The 27,933-nt window shown below is 37.7% G+C and overlaps 2 protein-coding genes across 24 annotated transcripts in view; one reads left to right on the forward strand and one right to left on the reverse strand.

Annotated features, from left to right (window-relative positions):
* Nucleotides 1–19,714, forward strand: part of kansl1b (KAT8 regulatory NSL complex subunit 1b) — a 73,636-nt gene extending 53,922 nt beyond the window's left edge. For 2 of the 4 annotated variants that reach the window (XM_048197414.1, XM_048197409.1), the window contains exons 3-15: nt 3,503–3,644; nt 4,884–4,979; nt 5,448–5,560; nt 5,667–5,862; nt 9,284–9,443; nt 13,036–13,218; nt 14,728–14,895; nt 15,015–15,154; nt 15,240–15,358; nt 15,445–15,502; nt 16,179–16,291; nt 16,587–16,842; nt 17,388–19,714. In XM_048197414.1, coding sequence (XP_048053371.1) covers nt 3,503–3,644; nt 4,884–4,979; nt 5,448–5,560; nt 5,667–5,862; nt 9,284–9,443; nt 13,036–13,218; nt 14,728–14,895; nt 15,015–15,154; nt 15,240–15,358; nt 15,445–15,502; nt 16,179–16,291; nt 16,587–16,842; nt 17,388–17,621 — 1,978 coding nt within the window. In that variant the 3' untranslated portion in view covers nt 17,622–19,714. The remainder of the gene's footprint in view (nt 1–3,502; nt 3,645–4,883; nt 4,980–5,447; nt 5,561–5,666; nt 5,863–9,283; nt 9,444–13,035; nt 13,219–14,727; nt 14,896–15,014; nt 15,155–15,239; nt 15,359–15,444; nt 15,503–16,178; nt 16,292–16,586; nt 16,843–17,387) is intronic. The other 2 variants (XM_048197423.1, XM_048197430.1) reach the window with 2 other exon arrangements.
* Nucleotides 19,715–21,490: 1,776 nt separating this feature from the next.
* Nucleotides 21,491–27,933, reverse strand: part of maptb (microtubule-associated protein tau b) — a 37,958-nt gene continuing 31,515 nt past the window's right edge. For 19 of the 20 annotated variants that reach the window (XM_048197465.1, XM_048197452.1, XM_048197506.1 and 16 more), the window contains one exon: nt 21,491–24,528. In XM_048197465.1, coding sequence (XP_048053422.1) covers nt 24,313–24,528 — 216 coding nt within the window. In that variant the 3' untranslated portion in view covers nt 21,491–24,312. Of the gene's footprint in view, nt 24,529–25,334; nt 25,474–27,933 lie in introns of all 20 variants that reach the window. The other variant, XM_048197525.1, reaches the window with a different exon arrangement.

The following is a 27,933-nucleotide window of genomic DNA, read 5'->3' on the forward strand; positions in this document are numbered from 1 at the left end:
AATCAGTTGTCTAATTACATTTTAATGCCTCTATGTAGTGTCCTGCCTTTGATCATCACACTCAGTCTCTTCTTGTCTTCATTTTGTGGCCTCTTCCTGTTTGTCTCCTGCTTCCTCTGAGGACAACAGGTTGGGAGTCTCATCTGCGTACATTCAGTCTTTTTGTACAACAAATGCTCACTCAGATCAGGCTTGTCACTCAGAGTTTATTCTCTTACAAACATACAGACTGCATTTCAAAAGCTCTGTTTACTTAGACAGAAAATCTTGTCACATTCCTTTTTACTAGTGAACAAACATGCTCCATAATCATTCATGTTCACAAGCTGCCTCTTGCGGCCAACTGTGTGTATTACAGCATGTGTCAGTCCCTCCCCCACCCTGAAGCCATGTGGAAACATTTTGAATGCCCAAAAATACAAAACACTCATCCGAACTGGCAAGAGTGGAAACCTGGCATTCCAGTGAAGAAAAAGGCTGGTCACAGTGTTTAAGCTTGTTCCAGGGAATCATAACATGTTTACAGAAGCCCCATTCCTGTCTTTGTCTGCCTCTTGTAGTCATTGTTCAAATTAATATGCACATTTCCTGCAAAATCAGTTGTCTGAATACATTTTAATGCCTGTATGCCTGATCAGTTTTATAATATTAATATACTGTTCAGTGCTTCCCACAGGTTTGAAATATACTTGCGGTGGTAGCTGGGCGAAAAATCCTCCTATTACCCACAGCACAAAAATGGTCTACTACATGTGACAGACAAATAATGTGTTATTTTTAACAGTGTTTTTATTTATTGAAATTAATTTTAATTACATAGCATATTACATTTAATTACATACTAATAATATGCATTATTATGCATTGTAAATTATGCAAAATTACAGCATTTAAATGGTTTACCTTTTCCTATGTTCTCCTTGCTGTCATATAGTTTCTCTCTCAGTGAATGGGACACAGATTTTACTAGTAAAATTTATAAAATGAATAATATATGTGTCAAATAATGTTCTTAGTCTTTTCTTCCTGTGGGGGAGACTACAATAATTTACTATGAATTAAATGGAAATCAAATTAAATACAATTTATTGTGTAACCAAAATACCATTAATGCCCAAAAGAAAAAGAAAAATCTTAGCGTGTGACTTTTAATTATAAACAAGCCCGAAATACACCGGACTCTTATTTTGAAATGTATGCACTATTACAGGCTGATCCTTCAGATTCTTACAACCGTATAAAACGTTTTATATAAAGGCCATAAAGTAGACTTTGTAATAATTCATCAACTTGAGTTCATTAGCAATCGCTTGGCATAAATTTGCGCTTTTCATTGATTGAGAATCACTTTGAAGCAGTCTGAAGCGCTGTTGCGTGAGCTTGTAGAACGCGCAACAGCGCCGCCTTGTGACTTTGCAAAACGCACGTGGGAATTGTCAGCGGAAGTAAACAGTTCTGACGGACACATGACGAGCAGGTACGAAACGACTAGTTATTCGATCGCGGATGGTTTCATTATCTTGCTCGGATATAAAAGTATAAGAGGATAAAAATAATAATAAAAGCAAAAATGTGTCTCCAAATATACTTGGGCGGCCGTTATTATACATGGGCGACCCGCCCAAGTAATGTCTATGTGTGGGAAGCACTGCTGTTATTATGAATAAGATCAATAGTTAATATTATAGTTTTTCAATGTTCTTAATATTAACCGAATTGCATACAATGAAAGAATTAACCTAAAATATTTATAGGCCTTTTTAAGTGTCGCAGAGCATGATTTTTTTTTTTGTATGTGTGTGCAGGCTTTAGCACAGACACATTGCCAGATCTTCTCACGATCACAGATTGTGGACTCTTATATGAGCCAGTTATCTTTCCAGCCTCTCATAGATAATTAGGCATGTCAAAAGTACTGATACTTCAAGAACAAGTCATGCAAAATAAAATAAGGTGTTTAGGTGTTGGTAGTGATGACTCAGGTCAGAAACCATGCACTGCCTGACTGACATAAAACAAATATTCAAACGTACACAAACACTTCACATGCATGATATTTGTCGATAAATAATGCCTTGCTGCAGTGTGGTTCTTTGACTACATAAAAAAAAAAAGTCATTAGATTGGTTGTCAATAATGTCACACATGATTGATAAATGACATGCAGTGGCCACAAACAAATGTTTTTGTCCTGCTCAGTGTGTGTGTGTGCATGAAGAGATGTCCGGATTGTCGTGCACGAACTTGACGAGCAGTGATGCTTGCTGCCTTTCTCCCATTGGAAAAGAGCTGCGAACTTGTGATTAGTGTAACGTGACTTTAAAAAGTTGGCCCCGTGTACATCTGAGAGTGAAGTGAAGCCCACAGGATAGAAACACAAAAAATCATAAGGCTAGAAATGAGGTTTGTTTGTTGAGTTCAGTGTTTTGATATTCTGTCATGTGTAAAGGTGAATGAGGCTTCAGACAAGCTTTTGTTGTTGCCAGGCTCATCTGTAGCAGAGCTGAGTGTAACTCCAGCCTGTAAAGTGTTCTCATTGGACTCTTAAAAGAAAACACAAAGAAGTAGTGAGATGTGTGTGTGTTTCTGACTTCAGCACAATTTTTATTTCTTTTCTCGTCGTTCTCCGCTGTGGTTTCAATGATGCTTTTCGTTTTCCTCCACTTTTATCTCTTAAGTCTCTTGCTGTCTCTCTGATTCACGGAAATCTTGAGTCATGTTATTGTGCTTCAGATGAAAAGATGCTGTTTATTTCTCCCCATGTTTTGCAAGATTTTTATTTTCAGTAATGTGCACTGGCTTTACTCTGTATATGTTGCTTCACTGCATGAGCTGGGAGACCAGAGGTTATGCAAGATTGTACTGGGGCTAATGTAAAGAGGTCAAAGGTCAATTCAGTGCATTTTCAAAATGGTGCTTGATGTTATTGTTTGTTTGTTTTAATTAACTACATTACTACATTTATATATTATCAACTATTATTAAATTGAAGTTTAATAGGTACTAGTGGATTTTCAAATGGTCTATGACAAAATTCTCACACACGCAAACAGCTAGAGGAAGTTTTGGATGAAACAGATGTTCTTGGTGAACTTCCTGCCAGATTTTGTTTCTCGGTTTTGTTTTCTCACGTCTATGTCACAATGTGCACTGGAGAGGCGATAACTATCAGACAAAGGTTACTTGATGTTTTTCATCCTACGTCATTGCACATTTTTGTTTTTAAAGTCATTCGATTGATTGTAGAAGAATGAATGGAAATTGTGAGGAGCCCAATCTGCAAATGACTCAAGGCAAATTAACTTATCGCATTTGTAATGTATATGCTTACTGCTTAGCTGGATTTTAGAAGCAAAGTCAATGGGATGCATCTGTGCATTTAGCTAAAACTACAGTGTGAATGCCATTTACTAAGACAGATATTTTCTTAAACCATGAATGAAAAATGTTTGTTAAACTCTCGTCCTAAATTGTAACCAGTATATTTCTGTGTGTTTTCCAGATGTAGGAGAGCAGAAGGCCGCTATGCCGTGGACAGAGCCGCCATCATCAGTCACTGGAACTGGCTACAGGCCCAAGTCTCAGACCTGGAGTACCGTATACGCCAACAGACCGACATTTACAGACACATACGCTCCAGCAAGGTGCGCACAGATATACAAACATGCGCATTCATACACGCTGCTTTTATTTTTAATCATGGAAGTTCATTTCATGCTGTTTATGCCTGAATCACTAGTGTAGTTTAAGTTTGTGGTGGTGTCTCCCTCTGGTAGCTTGGCAATGCGGGTTCTCTCTCATGTTCCCGTGATGAATCGTACTCTTGTGGGATCGTTGTTTCGCGTTTCTTCAGCTTACTGTTTTTGTTTCAAAGCACTATTCCCGCTTGTTGTTCCTGTGTGATTTAAACACAAACAGATCATTTGGAGAATATCATCAGGTCTTTCATCTGGCATGTGAAGTGATGGATGTATTTTAAGATCTTTCCTACTCAACATGAAACTTCAGAAATGTATTGAAAAATAATCGAAAATGGGTTTTTTTCCCCCACAAATTGCAGTTTTTACTGTATTTTTTATCAAATAAATGTGATTGGCCAATGCAGATTTCAAAAAGTTGTTTATTTTAATTAAAACAAGTGCAAGACATTAAAGGGTTAGTTCACACAAAAATGAAAATTCTGTCATTAATTGCTCAGCACATTAATTACTTGGAACACAAATGAAAGGTGTTTTTGATGAAATCTGACGGCATTCTGACCTTCCATTGACTGCCTTTGCAACTTGATGTTTGACGCTTTAAAAAGTTCATAAAGAGATCATAAAACGAATCCATATATATTGAGCAGTTTAGTCCAAATTTTCTGAAGAGACTTGATTGCTTTTTATGATGAACAGATTGAAATTAGACTTATTCACATATAAACCTTGATCAGCAAACATAATCAGAAGCTCAATTGATGCACAAAAACAAACTGCTTCCCGTTTGTTCTTGTGCGTCATTCATGTTCGGTTGAGCATATGAGCTTTATGAACTTTTTGAAGCATCAAATATCAAGTTGCAAAGGCAGTGTATGGAGGGACACAGAATGCTGTCAGATTTCATCAAAAAGATCTTCATTTGATGAAAAGTCTTACTGGTGTGGAATGACATGAGGTTGAGTAATTAGTGACAAAATTTTCATTTTGGGGTGAACACTACCATCAGATTGCTGATCTTCTTTTGTTAGTTACTGCAGATAAATGTTTGATGTGCTGTCTCTGCAGTGAGGAACTGTTTTTTACCAAATCTAAAAGTAAAAGAGTGAGAGGATTTTGACAAGGAAGGAAAAGCAATGTCTCCCAATTTTATTCTATAATTTGTGTGTGTGGTGGTTTATCTAGGGCTTGGTTGTACTTGGGGTGAGCTCAGTGTGTGAGTCAGTACCAGAGGACAGCAGTGACTCAAGGACAGAGACTATTACCTGCCCTGTCGCACGGGTAAGACCAGGAGTGCAGACACATGACCACACTGAAAAACAGGAAATAAACTACCAGCAGAGTCAGTCTAGTCCTGAACTCAATTTAAACCATAATTCAAGACCAATTTATTTATTTACAGATATTGTTAGATAACTGGTAATCAATTATCAATCCCTAAAACAGACTGTCTAAGACCCATTAGTGTGTTTAAATCCCACACAATCAAATAAAATGCCCATGATACGGCCCCACGCATAGCCCAGGAGAATGCTGGGATTGTTGAGTGAGAGGATTGAGAAGAGGGGCTGCAAACACTCGATCTCTTTGTCTGTTGTATGCAAAACGTTGCTGACCTTTGCATCCATTCAGAGTAGTGAAGAAATGCAGCAAGAACCATTCAACTCATCCAAACCAACTCAGGGGGAAAATTGGTGGGATGTCCCTTCCAACATCACATTTGTTTTTTGTTTTTTTGTTTCTTTTTAGGAGCGTGATACTGTTGGAGTGGAAGCGTCTGTATCGTCCAATGGTATCGTCACAGAAACTGGCTTGAAGAAAAGCTGTGGACCTGTGAGACAGGTCAATGGTGTTATCAACAGGTATGAGAGAGATTATTTAAGTGCGCTCCCTCATTAAAAAGTTTACCCCAAAAAGAAATGTCACCGTTATGTTCATGCTTCGTGCTTATTTCCTCTCCTCATTCAGCTTACGGCCCAGTTCCCCCATCACCTCGAATCCAAATGAGCAGAGCTGCTCTGAGTCTCAGCAGAAGCTGGAGCTGGGCCCTCTGGCTTCCTCTGTGCATGACAACACGTGTGTGGCGGCCCGCACACGGCCACTGCTCTCATGCAGGAAACGCAGAGTCCTCCGGCCCGGTTCGCTCACCAGTCTCAATCGTAAGGTAAGGAGAGATGTGTTTCTTTTCAAGATCCAGTGGCTGGTGTAGTTTTGAGCACAAAGGCCTGTCCACACAGAGTCTGATATGAATGCTTAACACATAACTAACATATTTGCAGCGGAAGTATTCACTAATGATGAATTTTTACCCTATTTGAACCCCATTTTAGTCTCTGAATAAAAACAGACAGATCTTTGCAGTAAGATGTGTCATATCCTAAGTGAAGGTCACTTGGTGTGAATGGGCTTTGAAAGCTGTAGCGAGAGATGTGCGAGACAGAACAAACAAGCTCTTTCAGTGTCACCTGCGGATGTGTTTTACTGAAGATGCACTGAGCTCCATAAGGTTCCCCCGGGCTTCTTGCAAAGGTTACAGATTAAATAGTGACGCAGAAACTGCAGTGTTACCGAGATCACAGTGCTGCTCCAGAACTGGCACTTCTGTCATTTATTGTGTTTTAAGTTACTATGAATGACAAATGGTTGACTAAAGCTTGGCTTTTCAAAGTTTTTTTACCCCCAAACATAATTACCTTAAGAGCTATGGTTGGTGTTTAATATACAGGATCAGTATTTTTCTATGTGAAATAAAATCCATGTGGATGTAGTTTGAAAATGTAAAAAATGTAGTTTGGCTGGATAGGACAGAAACTTGTATTTACATGGAAGCCATAACTTTTATCATTCATCACCTCACACCTGATTTAGGACATGGTGTCCAACAGGCTGTCCTCTAAATATCTGCCATATTCATGCTTGCATTGTGCTGCATTCGTATGACAGCTACAAAGTCTCAGCACTGCTTTTATAGATTTATTTGCTTTCTGAACAGCCTTTAAAACTCGATTCCTCCCATAACACAGGCCCACTGTGAGCGAGAATGCGCAGGCATGTGCTAAAACAATAAGCGCAACCCCAGTCGATCTCAGCTCCATTACAAATAACAGCGCTTGGATGTCATTCAGACACGGCGCTCTTGAAATGTTATGAGAAATGCTGCCAGTGTCATCAATGTACTAACAGCCAAATTCACTCACACTGCCAGTTATAAACTACCTGCTAACTGATCTGCAGTCCGATCCTAACGTTATAACAAGCACTCCAGATGAACGCTGACCCAGATAGAGGCAGACACTCAATGGCTTTTAAAATTTCCACCATTATGTTTGAACACCCACAGAGACAGAAACATACTACTAATCTGTTTAGCTTCATCTCATTAAGTGAAATAGGTTTAACATATAAAAACGTAATGTTAGATCATTAGTTGATCTGTTCTGAAATGTTCAAAATGGCTCATGGAACACTTTACACAATGTGAATTTCATTACAACCAAGAAAGTAGATCAGTTCTGTAGTTCCAGGTGTTTTTCTGTGTGATTGCAGAGATGGTCCCTGTACAAACTGTCCTGCGCTAATGTGAAGCACTCTTGTTTGAATAGGCTCGGAAAAACCGGTCACAGTTGCCAATAGCAACCCTTTCTCTCTGGTGCTGTGCTCTGGGTTAATGACACGAGCACATGAGCGATAGAGAATCTGCCACATGCAAAACTGGGTTGAGCAACTCAGGATCCATGTGTGGTCATCTGATGCAGAGATTTGTATGAGAGCATCAAGCTGGAAGGGTTGACTCGAGTAAATGGAAACAAATGGAAAGGCTGATCCCTAGCAGACATAAATTTTGGTTGCTAATGCTGCTGAGATTTCATTAACAAAAGCAAGATCGCAGTGGGAGGCACTTGAAAGACTGGTTTTAAAATTAATAAAAAGCATAATTAACCGTTCACAAAGACCCGCCTCCTTTAGTTACTTTTGCTACGTCCGACAAGCCATGATGATCTCTCGCCACACATCATGTTCTCACGCAGTGAAAAATACTTTGCAGAGCAAAGAGGACACTGACAACGCATCGACAGACAAGACAGAGCAGGTTACTTTTGAAATGAAACAAAGTCAAATTTAAAATGTTGTCATTTTTAAAGAAATTTAAACAATAAATACCGTTTTGTGGCTCTTTAATGTGTCGTGACAGATCGCTGTAGCACCTCAGCTCAAGCGGCTTGTGAACCGATCATCTCTTCCTACTAGTTCATTTATATCATCAAATAAATATGAATGAACATCATAAGGAATGTTGTTTCAATCGCGGAAAGACATCAGTACACACCATTTTTCAAGTTCAAGTCCTCCTACGTTAATCTGCTTACTCCCCTGACTTTGTCGGACAAAATGGCAGATTCAGCGTTATGATTGGTTAGATCGCCTGTCAATCAAACTCCTGGCGAAGGGTCAATTAATGACAATCCATGGATGCTGTCTTTTTTTTTTTTTTTTTTTTTTTTTTTTTTGGTCATGTTTTTTTACAATGCTCCTTCTTTTTGTGTATGTGTTTAGACCCCGTGTTTGCTTATTTTCTCAAAACTTGCAAAATTCACATTTGATGCTACCAAGGTTAGGGCTGGGATTGCTGCCAGACACACACACACACACACACACACACACACACACACACACACAGTGTAGAGCGTGTTCACATCGTTCCGTAATGTCTTAAATCCACCATTCATTATTTAAGGCTGCAAGCAGTTTAGCAAAAAAAAAAGTCTTGCGTTGTTCAGTGATGTCCTAAATTTGTTCCCAAAAATGATCATCACTTTCATCACCCAAAGGTGTTAAATCATTTTACATGAATTGAAAAGTTTTAGTGTAGGTAAACAGTTCTATCTATAATACGCTATGTTGGTAAATTGTTACTCAAGTTACACTACCATTCAATAATTTGTGGTCATATTTTTTTTTAAAAGTCTCTTATGCACACCAAGGCTTCACTTGTTTGTTCAAAATTACAGTAAATACTGTAATATTATGAAATGTTTAAAATAAAATGTTCTATTTGAATACATTTTAAAATGTAATTTATTCCTGTGATGTCAAAGCTGAATTTTCAGCATCATTACTCCAGTCTTCGGTGTCACATGATCCTTCAGAAATCATTCTAATATGATGATTTGCTGCTCAAGAAACATTTCTTAATTTTAATGTTAAAAGCAGTCAAGTTGCTTAATATATTTGTGGAAATTGTGATGAAAAAATGTTCAACATTCTTTGATCCATAGAAAATTTTTTTTGTATTTTTATAAAGATATTTACTGTCACATTTGGTCAATTTAATGCATGCTTGCTGAATACAATTGTTAATTTCTTTAAAAAAAAAAAACATACATTAATTATTACTTGTATGATATTAAGTGAAAAATTCTGAACATCATATATGAATGCAAGGATAATGCTAATGAATGCTAATAATGTTTGTTTGTTTTTTAGTTGGGCTTGTTTTTGTTTTTAACAGCCTATTTCAGACTGGTTGCCATAAATAAAATTCATACACTAACATTTTTTCTCCTTGTTCTCTCTGTCACGCTCAGAGGTCAGTGGCTCCTCGCTGTGGCTGTGAGCTGAACGCTCAGTGTGTGATGTGCAGTGGATGTGCTCTCCCTTCTGCAGACACCCAGCACCAGCTCCCCCTACTGGACAGACTGGCACAGTTCGACCCCTGCGTTCACCCCATCCTCTCCTTTCCAGACGGTAAGGAGGCATATTGGTCCTTTATCGGTTTCTCTCATTTTTCCAGAATGCACACATGTACGTAGACACAGACAAAAACAGTGACGGCATCACACATGACTAGCGCACCTCTATCACCGCTGTTTGTTTCCCATAGTTTGCCTCAAGGATGAGTTTTAATAAGGTTTTTTTTTTTTTTACTGCATAACAATTAGGTGTTAATTTAAGTGTTAATTATTCTGGATCTGGTTATTGCACTTCTTAAAATAACCTGCAGGCTGATCTGTGTTTGGAGCAGGTCATTAGTGCTGAGATCTCAGAACTGTTTTTGCTTTTCATGTCTGTGATAATTCAGTTACATTGGATTTGAGGAGCTGATCTTAGATCAGCAGTCCTTCCCTCTGCTGGTCATATTAGCTGATCATGCATTTGTGTGCCTGACCTTTGCGGTGATAACCGTTTTAAAGAGCAGTGCAATCTGACTCTGGCTAACTGTGCCAGTAGTGGCTAGCTTTATCAGACTAACTGAGACAGACGTATTTTCCCTCATTAATATGAGCCTGTTGTCCTCTCTAATCTGGCGTCCATTGTGCAAATGAATAATGGGCGTAGAAAAGGCAGGTGACACCGATGGTGAAACTCGAGTAGATAGAGGAAAAAGGGAAGAGGAACTTCAATACGATGAATACTACAGTCAAGCTCTGATTCCCCCTTCTGGAGAATTGCACACATGTCTGGTACAATTTGTTTCACTGATTTAGATGTTTGCAAACCATTAGTTCGGTCACTATTCACATTAGTACAGTAGCTTCTGAATGAGCAATGTGTCAAATGGTGTTAGCAACACCAGGGCTTTGATTCCCAGGAATGCACATAATTGTCCTTTTATTTCTCTCATATTTATTTTAATGCATACATTTTTGTTCCTTTTTATATATCTTCATTTTTATTATTTTTTATTTTTTTGTTTGTTTGTTTGTTTGTTTTTTTCAAAATCATTTTTATGTAAAGCAAGTTGCATACCTGCAAACTAGTAACTTTTATGTGAATTGTGTAGATCCAATGAGTTTTTTTTTTTTTTTTCCCGTGTTGGGGGGGTGTGGGGTACATGGTGAAATTGCAAGCACAGTAAACCTCACAAGAATCGAAAATGGGCTACTTTCCCATAGACTGGAGTGAGATCATACACATCACGTCTCTGTCGTGATCTTTCCTGGCGTTCCGTATGTCTCATGTAATCGCTCAATGAGTGTTTCAACCGTGGAAAGGCGTCAATAAAACGGATTGTAAAAAAAATGTCCCATTTACCTCAGAAAAGCCGTTCAGTGGCCAAAAACTCGGTAGTCAGCTACAAAAATGAACTTCAAAAGGAGCATTTTGCTAAATATATGCACTATAGGCTATTGTATATCCCTTGTATTTGTACTTAACATGTGCTTCAATATTGATAGTATAAATCCGTTTTATGACAGCCACCATTTAAATGTTTAAATAGCCTAAAAAATGAGTAGAAACATAATTGTCATTAAAAATGTATTATAATGTTATTATAAAATCTCTATGGGTAATTTATATGCAAGTAGCTTACAAATCAAATCATTTTTACCTTTAATAATATAATGATGTACCAACTGTTGCTCCCTGTATAGTTTACAGCATTAGTTGAGAGATATTTTCTTTGAAGAAATTTGCCATGTACATTACCTTATAGACCCCAGAGTAATCAATATTGAATCGAAGGTAATCAAATCAGTTGTGAAATTGTCAATCAATTGTTTCAATTGTGAAATTTGTCAATGCTCAGCCCTAGTCTCTCTCTCTCTCTCTCTCTCTCTCTCTCTCTCTATCTATCTATCTATATATATATATATATATATATATATATATATATATATATATATATATATATATATATATATATATATATATATATTTTTTTTTTTTTTTTTTTTTTTTTTTACTTGAAGTAAATGTTTTTTCCATTTATTTTCTTGTCAGAGTGCACCAAAACACTTAGTATACATGTTAAAATCACAAAAATTTTCTCATGGGGGAGGATGCCCCCAGACCCCCCCCACAACTATTTATTTCAGGGGTGTCCAAACTACGGCCCACGTGCCAACTGCGGCCCGGGGATGAATTTTAAGTAGCCCGCAGCTTGTCTAAAATATATTATGTGTGGCCCGCCATGCATAATTTACAAATCGTACAGTTTCACAATGTCAACACAAGGCGGCAGTACTAGATTTTAGGCAAGGGAAACATTTACGCACTAAAAGCAGAACGAAACAGCGCTACTTGTGCGCACTGCGTGACTCACAAGCTCACAAATGTGTTTACTTGCTGAGTGTCTCGATCACACGACCACTAAACAGCCAGCGAGAAGTGTTCAAGTTCGGCGTAGAGGTCTCAAGTACAAGCTGCATGTCGCTCTGTGATTTAATTCAGTTTAAAGCCAGTTGAAACAGCGATGACTTAATCAACAACACTAACGGGCAAATCAGGAGAACTGTAACCGTGGTATATTGTCAGAAATGTGGGTTAATATTTTATTTCATTTTTAATGTAGACTTGTATTAAATGCCAATAAGGCCACACTATTTTTGTCATAAACTTGGTTTTGTGCATTCGTATTTATATTAAATGTGTTTATAGACTAAATACCTTAAAGCCATTCTAGATATAAAAACAGTATTTTTACATTTTACCATGTAGTGAAGTGTGTGGTTTTACCGGCGGTGATCTAATTAGAGTACTTTTAAGTTAAATAAGAATAGAGTTCTAACTCGTTATAATATAATATTTTAATTTCACCCTTTAAAAACGAGATTAAGTTTTATAGATATTGTTTGTGTATTAAATTTGCATCTGTGTCCTATCTCAAACTACTCTACTGTCAGCTCAAGCTTTTGTCAAATTTATGTTTTCAAGAAACAAAACATGTAGGAATATATATATATATATATACATATATTTGATATGCAAATTTCCTTTATATATATGTGAAATCTGGGCCCCCTTTTAAAAAAGTTTGGACACCCCTGATTTAGCTCATCACCTTTTTCACCTCTTCTGAGTTTGCAGGTCTGAATTTGAATTACCACTGTTTATGAAATGTGCTTTATAAATAAATTTGCCTTGCCTAATGATAAAATTTATTCCTTAAATGCATTGAAAATCTGGAAAATCCATTTGATGCCAGATGGATAAATGCAAATATATATGTTCTATGTTCATGTAAACAATCAGCACAAGTTTGCATCTGACTCCTAGCCTTTCCTGTTCCCATTCCACCCTCTTTTTTCCAAAATTTCAATTTCCAGCCTATAAAATAGGCATAAATATTAAAAAGAGGCAGCATTAATCTGTCAGAACCCATTTTACCTACACAGTCTGATGTATTTAAAGTGAAACAAGATATTCAACAAGAAAAATGTTGCAAGAATTGAAAATTAGAGGGCTTGATGTCAGCCAGGATTTTCAGAGGTGGTAAAAGTTATTACATTTTAGATGACAAATTAGGAAGAGAAACCGATTACATGAATCTGACAATGCAAGTCCATGTTTTAAATGATCAAATTAATTATTTTCGTTCTCTCTCTCTCTTTCTCAGATGTGATGATGAATCTCCATATGCAGCGTGTGCTGAAGGGACACTGGCAGAATCGTCCTCTGGAGAAGATCAAGCCCATCAAAAAGATCTCGCTCAAGCACAAGTTGTGTTTGGGTAGCCGCATCTCAGACCCTTCCTCCAGAGACAAACACAGGCTCGCCAACTCTCTCCTCTCCACAGTCCGTAAGTGTGAAAACAACAAAAGACACTGAAATATCTCATTTATTAGCCTTAAAAGGCATTTCCTAGAGGAGGATAGAGGAAGTGGAAGTGGCTGCATAAGCACCAAGGCGCTAGGCACCTAGGCCACAACTCTGACAGTCTACTTAATTGTGAAAGAAAATTCCCTGCATCCTCAGTGTTTGAAATGTCAAGAGCCTAGTTTTCTCTAATGGAGGCAAATTCTCACACCTTTAGGAGAGTCTAAATTTAGTCTAAACGTGACGGTCCCTATGGGCAGTTGAAGTGACCTGTGAGCGTCTGGCCGTCATTAGCTACTCTCTGCCAGACGCTCGCAGCAGTGACTCAGCAGTTATTTCTGGCATCATACAAGTCCAGCCACGATTGCTTACTACTTTTTTCTTTCCTTCTTTTTTTCTTCATATTCCACGTATGAATTATTGAACTTTGAAAAGCATCCAGATATAGTGGTCCGTAGTGTAGAGTTGAATGAGTCACATGTAATATAAAGAAATTACTGTTATTGGTTGTGTATTATTTAATGCAATTTACTGTTTGAGATTTTGACATGACAATTATTTATTTACATTAATTACATAAATAATAATAAAGAAAAGGTACCTAATAAAGAAAGAATAACATTAAAGATTAAAAATTAATTTAGAAGTAACAGATGAAAAAATTGTCCAGAGCAACATATAAATTATGTAAAATAGCTGTAAATATTAAAACAGATAACAGTTCAGATTAAAAGAAGTTAAAAATAAAAAAGCAAATCCACACACACACAAAAGATATAACCAAAGAAAAAAATGTAAACAAAATAGACAATATTGTGTGTAAAATAACACAATATTATCTTCTTATTTACTGAACTGTTGTATGAAATCAGTATTACCTTTGCACTCGTTACATAAGGCTATGGGGAAAAAACAGCACTTGTGTAATGTTTCACTTGTTACTCGTGTGATGTAGCTTAACTCATATTATCTAAATATGACAGAAACTCAAACGGGCATTTTTGCCCCATATGTTGATATTTAGGGAATTTCTGACTGCATTCTACAGGCTTCATCATGCAGTGAGTTGTTGCCCTGCATTATATTCGTCATCAGTCAACTGTATTTGAGGTCAGATGAACTACATAGGTCTGGGGTGGGACAAGTGCGTTAAAAATTTTAATGCATTATTTTTTACTGTAATTAATTAACCTAATGTGTTAAATAAACAGCCCTAGTAAAAATATAATTGGGGGGGAGGATAAATATATAAATAATAGTAGTGCAAAACAAAAACGTTGTGTATAATTATGTAAGATAACCCAAATACACAGATAAAGATTCCAAAGTTGTAAAAAATAAAATGTAAACGTAAGGCATTATTTTTATAAGCAAATAATAAAAAAACGAATAAATCAGCAAATAATATAATAAACCCCCATTTCAATCTCTTCCTTTCATATTTGACTGTTTTTCTCTTATTTCCGCTCTTCCTGTTTGCTTCCTCTCTCAGGTTTGTCGCATCACAAGGTGCGTTCAGAGAAAGTGTCCCGGCAGCAGTTAGACATCCCAATGAGTGCCAGTAAACTTGATTCTCGCCAGCATTTCCGGCAGAGCAGTTCTTTTGACAGGAGCCACAGCCGCAAGAGACCTCGTGAACCCTCGCTGGACCGTACAGAAAGTATGTTCTTCATTATTATTTTTTCCCTCTCATTCCTTCTCTTTTATTCACGTCAGTCTCTCTCTTAATCAACATTGAGTTCAGTCCTTTAACACAACGCTGTCTTTGATTGTCTACAGATGCTCCGAAGTTATATATGGATTTGGGGAGTCCATGCCCCTCTCTGTCCGCTCTCAACACACCCACCCACAGCCCCTTGATGAGACAGCCATCGACCTCTGAGACCTCCACACCCCTCCACCTCAACAGCAGCGCCTCTGTAAGATGCTCTTGAAAGCTTTCCATCTCTGGTTGTGGAAACGCATGAGAACCAAGTTACTTATACCTGTGTGTGACTCTTACAGACTATTCGCAGACGGAGAGGAGAAAGCCCCTTTGACATCAATAACATCGTCATCCCCATGTCTGTGGCTGCCACCACCCGAGTGGAGAAACTACAGTACAAAGAGATCCTTACCCCAAGGTCAGTTTCCTGACCTGTGTGTTCATTAGGCACATGCATCTTCAAAGATTTGCTAATTATATTTGCCTTTTGCCTTTTAATTGTAGTTGGCGTGAAGTGGACGTTTTTGCGAAACCAATAGCTGAAGAGGATGATGCAGTGGAGGTACGACCATGCTGTTGGTCACCCAGCAGTTATTTTAGGCTGTCAAGACCGTAAGCCGCCTACCTAGAAATTTTGGGGTACTATAGGATTGTTAAACTAAGCATGCATGGTCCGAATGTGGAGATAATGCCCCAGAATGCTTTCTTGGTAGGCAGCTCAATAGGTTTTGAACTAAAATGGCTGTAGATGTGACTGATGTGCAACACTAATTTAAAATCTAGATGGTCAGGAAAATGTTTTGCATCCATATGCAGTTTCAACAGATATATTCCAACTGGAGTGTGTTTGTTGTGGCCGGCAGGGAAAACTGTCACACGATGTCTTGATTCCTGAAAAATTAACTTTTTTTTAACGACTCAATCAACAATATTCACAGTTAGTGTTTTGAATCAAGCTTACGGAAACACGTTTCTGTTATGTCAGATTCAAGATGTTTTGTTGTAATAAATTTATAATGACAAAGTAAACATTTAAATATTTGCATTCAGTGAACTGAAGTGCTTCTGAACTCCATCTTTATTAAGGCTCATGAATGTTTAATTTTAAGACTCCCTTTATTGATATATATATATATATATATATATATATATATATATATATATATAAATATAGCCTGAAGTCCTCAATACTATATTGCCTGGTGTATGTATTTAACAATCTTCCCTCATTCTCTCAGGTTGAGGATCTCTCTGACGTTACATTCTCTCAGCTACACCTTGCGTATGAGGATCAGGAGCGCTCTCGCTGGAGTTGGACTGCCAGCAACGTCGCAATGAGAAGAGGCAGCAGGTGAGGGAACACAACTTGCACTGCTTTGGGGATAAGTGAGATTTCTCCTGATTTACAACTTTGCAGCTGTCTACATGTAGATGAACGTTGAGTTTGGCACTTCATGGTGACAGATGAGGTGCAAAAAAGAAAGCTGCCACTTTCAAATGCGAGAGATAAGAAATGCAGTGAATAATGACCCCAGGCTGTTCACTTACATCAACAGTATAATGAGATGTTATTGAACATTACACCAATTTCACTACGGTCACACTGTTAGTCACATGATAATCAGCACCAATCTTTTTCTCCACAGGTCGTACAAGTCTGTGGACGGACGGACAACCCCCTTGCTATGCGGCACCAACCCCTCCACGCCACAGCCTTCGTCTCCAGACACGCCGCATTTCCACCAGCTGCACGAGTACAGTTCAGTGGCGTCTCCCTCCAGCCCCGTCAGCCCGGAGATGCTGATGCTGTCCGGCCTGCACACACCTGGCTCCAGAGATTCCCACCGGCTGCTGTCCAACGAGGACACGCGCTGCTCCACCCCAGATACCTGCGAGGAAATGGTAGGCCCCTGATGTAGAAGTGCCAACATGGTTATTAAAATGATCAGTTATTAAATATGTAAATTGAAAATTTAATTTCTATTAAAAATCTTATGCATACTGATTACACTTTACAGAAAACTAGTTATCACTGCTGTGTGATTCCTCTTTTGTAGAGTCATAGAAATGAATATTTTTTTGCTATTGGAGCAAATATGAATGCAAAAAAAAATGCATTTGTTGTAGTTTCCATTCACCACTAAAAAGGTTTACCCAACTATTACAACTTCCACTTCTGAGAACCCCAGAAATGTGAAAAGGGTGCATTTTTGAATTTTCTAGAATTTATGTTTGCTAGTGCTCCAGATACAGCTTTATTGTAAGTTCAGTTGTACACCACTGCACTTCAGTTACTAAAAAACTGTCCTGTTGGAGCAACCGAAGAGTTCAAACTGACAGCCTTCTGATTATCAGCCTGATTTTTTTTTTTTTTTTACCTTTAGTTGCAGTTGTCTTCAATTCTGTGTGCAGATATTTACTTAGTGTGTCTCTGTTTGTCCCTACGGGCTCCTCAACCGGTACAGCCATGGGAACGGCGGACCTTTCCGCTGGACGTGGACCCGCAACAGGAGTGCGAAATCCATCTCAGTCCAGCTGGCGAGAGGCCCTGTAGGACCGTTCGACGCGTGTCCGGCAGCAGGACTTCCAAGTCAGAGTCCGACGCTGGACCTTCGTCACCTCTCGACGATGACTGCGCCAAGCAAAAACAAACCAACCCACCCAAACCTACTCACCGATGAAGCCTAGACTCTGCCCATCCAACAACCCCCCCCCCCCCATCCACCAGCTTTCAGAAACTCCTGAAACAGCAGCAACGTAGACGGAAAGACAACCAACAAAACGAATGAAAGTCCCTGTTGTTTGATATTCAAACATCAGTAAATTCTTTCACAGTTTTTAGTGAATCGTATGCCGATATATATAGAGACCTGTTTTAATTCAGTCTTTCTTTTGGGTCACTGGAGGATAAAAATGTTTAGGACAATAAGACTAAAAATTAAAAGGAAGAAAGAGAGATTAGCTTGAGGGCTAAACCAAAATAAGAAGCTCCGAAACGTATCGTATATTGCAGAAGAGCACTTCCCCCTTAGCATGCTGTCGTACTGAGGGGCTCAGCTTGCATTGTGTGTGATACCCTTCCAGATTTTTCCGAAATCCCACCTAAAATTACTCGTTCAGCCTTGCAGTTTATACTGGAGTGATAAAACGCAAAAATTAAGCCAATGATAATGATTACAAGAGACTTCTCAGAGGCGTCTATGCTTGTCTTTGTTCTCTCTGTGTGAAAGCACTTCTTTTTAAAATTCTTTCCACATTCCCTTTCTTTTATTTTGAACAGACAAACTTCCTTATATTTAATGCCTGGGAATTGCATAAATCCCAATTTCTGGTTTCATTTTTGTCCCATGTTCTCTTGTATACCGTGGACCGTCTGTGTCCCATTTCTGTCAAAGTGACGGGGAGAGCAGGTGCCTTCATCGCAGCCAGGAAATGAAACTGCCATGTTGCTCTCATGCGCTTTTTAAACACCACCAAGTCTGATTAGAGCACTTAATTGGTCTCTCTTGCATGACGATATTTCCAGTTACCTTAGAATCAGCACCCGAATAAACATGCGCAGGCCGCTGATAGTGAAAACTCGATTGCACTCGCTGTATCTGTTGTTTTTAGCATCGTGGATCGGCCCTTCTCGTGTGGGCTTGCGTTAGTGAGTTTTGAAGCACTTGGCGTTACTGTGCATGACCAGGTTAGTCCAAAGAACATGCAGTCACTCCAATATAAACTGAAATTTCCTGCCACTTGTTTCCCTTTTAACGTGGTTCCTTTTTTCCATCTCTCAACCTCGTATAAAAGAGCTCCTGATTGGTCAGGTTTAAACTCTGTATTCGTTTGATAAAACAGTCTGCAATACCTATAGCCATCATCGAATCCCGTAACTTGATTTATGATGAGTAATAACTGAGCTTGACAAGAAAGGCACATTTTCATTCGTTGGCTCCTCGGTTGCTGTCAGTCACAGCCCCGTTTTTTTTTTTTTTCTTCTCATTGTGGAACGACGAGGAACGATTTCTGTTAGTTCCCCAGTCAGTGAGTCAGTGCTTGCAGCTCCTTCCTGTTATTTTAACTAATACGAATGTAATAAAGTCTAATAGCGGACACCAGTTACTTAAGATTTTTATAAGTAGCTTCTCTGTATCTGTTGTCACACGAATCTAGCTATTGTAGCCATTTGTTCTTGTTTAAGGGATGTCATGTAAACCAGAAATCCTTAATATATTCCTTTTTATTGGAGCATAACAGCATTCATAGTGTCAGAGAAATCTCATCTTTTGAGGATGTGTGGCAAATTGTAAGGGGACCATCAACGACTGTCCCATTTCCTGCTGAGAAACCCGCCTCCCCTCTCATTCTTAATATCATTAATTATGGTTTTATGTCTCTCTCTGTGGGGGTCTGTGTACTTATCAGGCAAATGTACCATAAGGTTTGACTAGCTTTCAAAAGCCAATATTGTATTGTGTGAGTTATTTTCATACTTTGAATTTCCAATGTGGTGAATGAGGGTTGGGTGAGTCTGGTATATCCTTTAGCATGTAATAGTTTGTACAAAACAACAAAAAAAAAAGTTTATTTTGTACATACCTTGTTTGATTCTTTACTGTGTTTGATGTTCAGGCTGTAGCTGTCCTGATTGTCTAGGGAGAAGACACGAGAATATTTAACACTTTCTTTATGCAGAGGCAACAAGAAAAAAAAAAGTTTATGGATAATTGGCCGATCGGACAGACAGGCAACGTTTGTGCTTCTCAAATTAAAAGTGAATTATATTGTACTCGAATGTCTTCTGTCTTTCTGTTGTACTAGTGAAATGTTTCTATCAGGTTCATATGAAGCAAGATTACAGGCATCGAGGATTTGGATTGGACTTTGCATTATTCTTTTCAAAAGTATTTATATAATGTTAAATTTGGAAACCCAGATCCCATGACAATTAAAACTAGTGTTCAAGGACAGTGGAGAAAGATTGGATGTGCACTGTAATTATGATGTACTCCACATATAGCAGGATAAAGGGCCACACAGGTAAAAATATCAGAAAGGAAGGAAGCCAAAGACCACTAATAAATGGGGGATAAAATCTTAAAACATTACTGCATAAAGTGTGTGCACTGTAGCTGAGGCAGACTGAGGGGAAAACAATGTTAATTGTGATTTAATCTTAACTTTTTATTGATTTTGCCCCGTTCAAATAGGTAGGTGCGGTACTTGCATGACTTTGAAGGTGCTCGATGGGAAAGGTACAGCTAATTACAGTCATTATACTGACTCCTAGTGGCGATAATGCAGCATCACGCAAATCAGTATTTGGTTACCAAAAGCTTTAAAATTTTTCTATTTGTCTTTAATGTACTCCCCTTGGTGATCTATTAATCTAGTCACGTGAGGCTCCTGACATGTTAATGATTTTAAAGGCACAATATGTATTTTTTCGCCGCTAGGGGTCGCTAAAGTCTTCAAAACAATAACAAAGGCGTAGATTGATGACGCAGTGAATGAGCGTGCAATCATGGAACTTGTCATGCCGATGGATCTAATAATGTTTATGGATTTAACATGACTGTGGTATAAAGCAGGGCGTGGTTGGCCATGAGAGACAGATATCAGTGCCACACGCAAGTCCCAGGGGATATAAAGGAATGAATTTAATTCTTGCAAAGCTAAAATGCTAATACAGGCCAGTTTATTTGACAAATTAAAATTGAGGTAACGCAGCGCTGTTTCACTTGGTCTAAAGTTACACTATCATACTAAACTGCATTTGAGTGTGTTGGAAGTTGTAATGTTATTCTATGTATTAGTTTGTTGGCTGTATGAGGCTAACAGTAAGTTAGATCAACATTAGAATATCAAACTGATGATATTCTAACATCTTATGTAGCCTTACATCTACATTTGCTTACCTTGTCTAATATCGTGCAAGAGCAGCGTCTGTCAAGTCGAAGATTGTTGCAAAGCTCTTGCCATCTCGAAAACACCACGCCAATATTGATCCTCGTTTTATTTCTCCTTTTGTCCCAAAGTTTGCTTGCCATGGTCCATAATGTTTTTGAACGAAACAACAACAGCGTGCTACTAGAAATTATGCAGCTGCCCGCGTCTGTTGCCATAGTTACAGGGATAACGCTGATATTACGTCATTGACAGGTGACAAGGGAGGGACGGGCACCATTTAAAATTGTGAATTTCTCTGAATTTACAAATTCGTGGAAGCATTTAGGATAATGTAAGTACACAGCTGAACAAAATATATAACACTGTGCAAGTGGTGTTTGGATATTTTAATATAAAAATCGTACATATTGTGCCTTTAAACCCGCTGGCCCTGTCATTCTTAATATAATTATGGTTTTATGTCTCTCTGTGTGGGGGTCTGTGTACTTAGGCAAATGTACCATATAGTTTGACTAGCTTTCAAAAGCCAATATTGTATGGTGTGAGTTGGCAAGACAACAAAGACACTGTACCTTTAAACATATTGAGGTAATAGCAAAGAGCAACAATTTTGAGGAGATCAAAACGACCTTATAATTAAAAAAAGACACAGAAAGCAGTTTAATACGGACTTTATTTCCAAATTCACGTTTACAGCAAGGAGTATCAGTGTAAACCAATTAATAAAACACATTACGATAAGGACAATCACAACCGTCAAGCTAGAATGAAGAACTGCGATGAGAAGAAGAGCAGAGGCGGGAAATGAAACGGAGGAGATAGTCCTCAGAACTGGTTAACAGATTACAGAACCGTTTGAAACACATCTAAAGGGTAGAATTACTTAGAAGGCCTTATCCTGTGCCATTTTTAAACATTTTATCTGATAAGTCTGTTCTTCAGCTTAACCCACACGTCTAAATGCTCAGGTTTATGTTAGCAGCATGCTGTAAAGAGGACGCGGTGTTGGGTTTACAGCAATCCGTCTAAAGCTTCTCACGGGGTCATGTAAGATATATGTGGCACTTGGCAAGTCTTTTACTGATATTGTGGATTCTGGATGCGATTCTTACCCCTATTTTACCTATTTGTATATATATATTTTTTTTATGCAAGATATACATCTTAATGAGCAATGTAGTTTGAGGCAGCTCTCATGTCAAATCAGTGCATTCACTTTCAAATGCGCATAAAGCTGCAGTGCACTGCAGATATTAAATAAAAAGCTTAGTGTCAGATCCAAATCAGATCATCTGAACGCATTCGTACATTTTACATCGTCCACACAATACAATTAGAAAAAAAAGAGTGCAACATAAACCTGGACTTTAGCAGGTAGCTTTGTTCCTTTCATATCTTCCACTTTTTTCATTTCTTTTCATTGTTTTAAGATGAGTTCAACGCTCTTAAAGTCTAGTAAAGGTAGTAATCTAAACAGCTGGACAGGGATGTGGTGACTGGCTACTATATTCAAGACCATGGGTGAAGTCTGTCTATTGCATGCTGGGAATGTGCAACGTGTGAGCACTGTGGTTTGGATTGAAGGCTTTAGTACTGAGGGAAGCTTGGCTATGTGTTAAATGTTCTGCATCGTATTTCAGACCAAATGAATTCTCTCTGTGCTGTTGTACATGACTGAATCTGTCTTAGACCAAAGAAAATCTTCACAACATTGACAGTTTTCTGAAATGTAGCTAATGGACACTGGGAGGCACTTTTTTATTGTGAGATTTCCTGTAATGATGTTGTTACAGTTATTTTATTGAGTGCTTTGAAATCCTCTCATGTCTTTTGCATTGGTCCATTCACACTATCTTTGTAACAGCATTTTACACGCAGAGGCTGAAATCCATCAGTACAGAAGCTTTGTTACCATAAAGGGAGGATAAGGTCATGAAAAACTGAAGGGATGCGTCCAGTGATTTCGGTTAGATGGTGCTTGTCCAGGGAAAACTACTTCAGAGCTCAACTATAAGGATGGAAAGGTTATCTGTGGCTGGAATCATTTCAGCAATTGTCACTTTATCTTATATTTGGTGTCATATATCTCTTTTTTTATCCCATCATAATCATTTAATCTTTTTTTTATTACTTTTTGCCTTGAAAACTCAAATATTAAGTGATGTATTGGACATATTGAAATTGTAAGAATAATGCAATGGTAGATAGATAGTATCCAGTAAGGTTTTGCATAATAATACCATTGTTTTCCAGCAAAAGTTGTATGTAAAAAAAAAAAAAATCATAGCTCTTTCAATTTTTATTTTATTTTATTTGTGTTAAATAATTAAATAAAAAGCTAATCTCAAATTAAAAATATTTTTCTAATATGAAATTAAATGTTAAACTTTTTATTTGCATTTAAAAAAAAAAACGTAAAAAGATAAATCACATTTTTTTTTAAATAAAATGTCGCTAAAAAAATTAAATACTTTTTTGTGTAAAATAAATAAAATGGGAAAAGCTGGGGGGAGGGGATCCTTATTGTTGAGCCCTGTACAAAAGCTTTAGTTCAATGTTTTGTATGATTTTGTATGTTGACATTTGCTTTCTTTTCTGTCAAATAAGTCACTAGAGGCCAAGCAAGACAATTTCCTTCAGCGATGCAACTTCCTGTGCATTCATCATGAGGACAGACAGGCCTGGAAAATATGCTGTGGTGAAGGATAGATGTGGATGTGTAGTTCTGAAGAATTTACAGACAAAGTCTGGTACCAAAGTTTCATTTCATGATATTAGAATTAGCCTGATCGGAATAACTGTTTATTCAGTGTCTTATTTTTGCTTTTATAAAAGGAATTTAACAGCTTTTAAGGACTGTAACATGCACTATAGTGCCTGCTGATGGATTTGATTTAAATAATTATATAGCAGGCTTCTATTGTTCTTAAATATGTGTCCTTACAGCCTGATTGCCTCAAGTTTTACCTACGAGCGTTTGAAATGTTCCCTTCCTGTCAAATTCATAGCTAGCATTATTAACTACACATTCCAAATCATGTAGCATGTTTGCCTTCCCTACGGCTGCATGTCAAAACAGGAGTGCATAAGTTATGGAAAAAAAAACATTCACAATAAGGCAACGAAGCAAATACAGCTTTGAAAGCAAATGTCATTGTTGTTTCTTTCCAAAAAGCAGGGCATTAAACGAAACAAGTCAGGCTACTCAGTGCTGTAAATGACCATTTGGATCAATACACCACCAGCTCCTTTTAAATTGTAATTATTTGTTTTCTTTTGATGATACAAAGCCAATAACATCAATACCTGTCCCTCCATGCCAAGAGGCGAAAATTATTTCACAAGCAGACAAGCCGCTGGGACAACCTTTAGTTAGGAGAAATCCGACAAGCACCTTATTTGAAAGGACTGAAGGAGATACATTTTGATTTTTTTTTTTTTTGATTTGTCAATCATTGACACGTTTGGGCGGGCAGCTCACAGGCCTTGTTTAGCGAGGGAGGCTGACACTTCATCAGCTAGCGTGGACAGTTGTGGGGAGTCGGTCATGTTGATGCTGCCGGAGGAAGACACGTTGCTGAGACGGCGGGGCGATCCATCCGTGGAAATGTTGGGGGACTTATACACGATCTCAGCACCGTGGTCGGTGCGCGCTTTGGCTTGCTCTCGGAAATTTAGTTTGTGGCTCTCAATCTGATGGGAGGAAGGGTAGAATTTGGATTTAGTTGGAGGATATGAACAATTATCAGTTGTTGTTGATTGTTTAAGATAATGCATACATAAAATTAAAAAAAATGTCACGTGTTTTGTTTAGGGTCGGTAAGATTTTTTTTTTAAAAATCATTTTGTTTTATTCATTTATTTTATCAAAAATACAGTAAAATCATTACAATTTAAACTTTTCTATTTTAATATATTTTAAAATGTAATATATCCCTGTAATGGCAAAGCTGTTATTACTCCTGTCTTCAGAATCACATTATTTGGTGATCAAAAAAAAAAAAAAAAAGATTATTATCAATGTCAGGATTCTTTGATCGTTAAAAAAAACAGCATTTATGTGAAACATTACAAATGTCCTTGTCACATTTGATCATTTTAATGTTTTCTTCCTCAATTTCTTAAAAAAAAAACTTACTGAGCCTGAACTTTTGAAAGGTAGTGTCTGTTAACAGCTGAAACTGTAAGGCTGCCCTCTAGTGGACCTACTGTACATGGACAACTGGATGCAATAGGGTGGGATGGGTCTTGTATAATTATTATATTTAATATAAACCTGCAGCAACAGTCGTCCTATAGGGATCTGTATATACCTTTTGCATCCATCCCATGAGAGGGTATCAGAAATGTACCAAAGTATGCACCAGTGATTAAGAAATGAATGCACAACTGAACTGAAATAAGACATGCTTATTACAGTGCTCAAGAAATTATAGCACAGAAGAACAAAAAAAACATAATGGTGACAACTCAGTTAAATTGACACTTCATATACTTACTGAGGCCCTCTGATTTAACCAGACTGTTCCCTTCAGTTGAGGAAAGGTCAAAGGTCATGTCCACATCATTACAGTGAACAGCGTCCCCATTAGAGGAAGCATTTGCGGCCTGCGGCTCTGCTTCCTTCCCCTTCTCCCTCTACAGCGTGGATGCCACATAGTTCAGTTATGGGTAAACAAAACAAAACGGGTTGGGATGCAAATTATGAAATAAGGAGGTTATGAAGGGATAAAAACACACACTAAAAAACAGAGAATACTGGGAGAAGGGATGAAGCTGTCTCAATACTTATATATTATTATTTAAATATTTCCAAGTAAGAGTGCCGATCTGTCATCTTCCTTTGGATCAAATAATAATGGCCATCAATAAGTGAAGAGTTAAAACTGTTTGTTGATCAGCAGACTAAAGCTCATTTATTTATTGGTTCTGAATCCATAATTATGATGTATCTAGTGCTAGAGAAAAAAAAAAAAAGTATTACAGTATATGTATCATAAAAAGTATTCGAGTCTCTTCAGAGAATTTGGATGAAACCACTCAATTCACATGGATTAGTTTTACAATCTCTTTATGAACTTTTTAAAGTTGTGTAGCTGTCTATGGAAGGACAGAAATCTCAGATTTCATCAAAAAGATCTTCATTTGCGTTCCAAAGATGAACGAAGGTCTTGCGGGTGTGGAATGAGTAATTAATGACAGAATTTTCATTTTTGGCTGAACTAACCCTTTAACTCTCATTAGAGTATTAATTCGACTGTCTGCTTAATATCTGCTAACACTTTATTTTGCCGCTCACCAACAGACATTGATAGTTTTCACGTGACGTCACGCCCTGAGGGGAACAATGCTTTCCTCCATTGCCTGCCAGTCATTTTTACCAGGTTTGTAATAAGAGCTAATGTAGTAAGACAGTGATATTAAAAGACCAAATTCAATATACACCTTATTGATTATGCATATTTTGTACAGGCAAACAAACGGACACAGAATATTAATGCAACACAAGGTTTCTCGTTAAGCGTTTTTTCCATCGAAAACCATTATATTTTAAATCCCACTGCGTTCGTATTCTGGGCTCGCCTGTATATAGTATGCTTCATCAAAAAGGGTTAAACTGAATTTGATCTTTTAATATCACTGTTTTAGTATATTAAGGCACTTTAAGGGTGGGTTGCTCTTTAGCCTGGCGTCGGTTCACCCTCCGCCTATGCTGCTTGATCAGCCCTTTAATTCTAACGGTCTTTCTGCACAGTTAATCTGTGTTTAAAATGATGTGACAACTCGATTTAAAATAAAAACCAGATCAACAAATCCTTGATTAGTGTTAAACTTTGCTTAAATTCATGTTAGCTTTTTAAAAAATCATCCCGTTGTTTTAGCGATAGAAATCACTGCAGGTGCTGTATATGGATCACAAGTGCCCAAAACTTGCATCTTGTTCACATATTTTTGTTTTTAAGATGGAAAATTGACAGGCTTGTGCTGCAGTTACATGGCTGTTTTGCCCTCCAGGGCTCTGCGGCAGTCACATGACTGAAAACTATGAATAAGTAACTTTGCAACTACATGTCAACTTATTCTACTAACTCAAACCCTAACCTAACAGTCCAGTAATACTCTAATGAGATTTAGTTGACATGTAGTTGCAAAGTTACTTATAGTTAGTAGAATGTCTAAAGTGGACCATCGAAATCAAGTGTAACCATTAACTTTTATCTGCTGGAAATAGTTCTTAGATCAGCACTCCTACTTGATTCCTGAATATTCCTGAATGTGAACACATGAAAGCAGCACTCAGCAGTTTTAGGATATGTGTGATAAAAACAGAGACAGGAGCAGAAAATTACGCCATGGAAAAATAGTTAGCAGCTCTAAAAAGTGCAGTGATCTTAAAAATGGCTGAAAATATGTTCAGTAGAGAGAGAAGATGAAGGAGAGCAAGATGCCCAGTTGCTGTTTTATCACTCATTAGATTTTGTGCTATACTTTTATTTCATTTGTTACATATATAAAATCATCTTGATTCTTTTATTACCTATTTGTAATTCGTTAGCATGTATAGACTTTGTTTTTGTGTTGTGATGACTAAATTAATTCAGATTTAATGAGGTAAGTAAGTTTTCATAAAGCTGCTTTTCATTTAAGAAATAGTTCACCATTTATTCACTGACATGTCTTATGATTTTCTCTCTCAGTGGAACACACAAGAAGTAATTCGGCATGTCTTGGCTGTTTTTGAGACCCAACAGCCCCCATTCAATTTCATTAAAGGTGCCCAAGAATGTTTTTTCACAAGATGTAATCTAAGTCTAAGGTGTCTTCTGAATGTGTCTGTGAAGTTTAAGCTCAAAATACCCCATAGATTTTTTTAAATACATTTTTTTAACTGCCTATTTTGGGGCATCATTAACTATACACTGATTTTTTCAGTCGCCGCCCCTTTAAATCGCGTGCCCCCTGCCACACGAGCTCTCGACTATATTACAGCACATTTACAAAGTTCACACAGCTAATATAACCCTCAAATGGATCTTTACAAGATGTTCGTCATGCATGCTGTGTGCATGCTTCGAATTATGTGAGTAAAGTATTTAT

Source organism: Megalobrama amblycephala, linkage group LG1, assembly GCF_018812025.1.
Source record: "Megalobrama amblycephala isolate DHTTF-2021 linkage group LG1, ASM1881202v1, whole genome shotgun sequence".
Taxonomy (NCBI): domain Eukaryota; kingdom Metazoa; phylum Chordata; class Actinopteri; order Cypriniformes; family Xenocyprididae; genus Megalobrama; species Megalobrama amblycephala.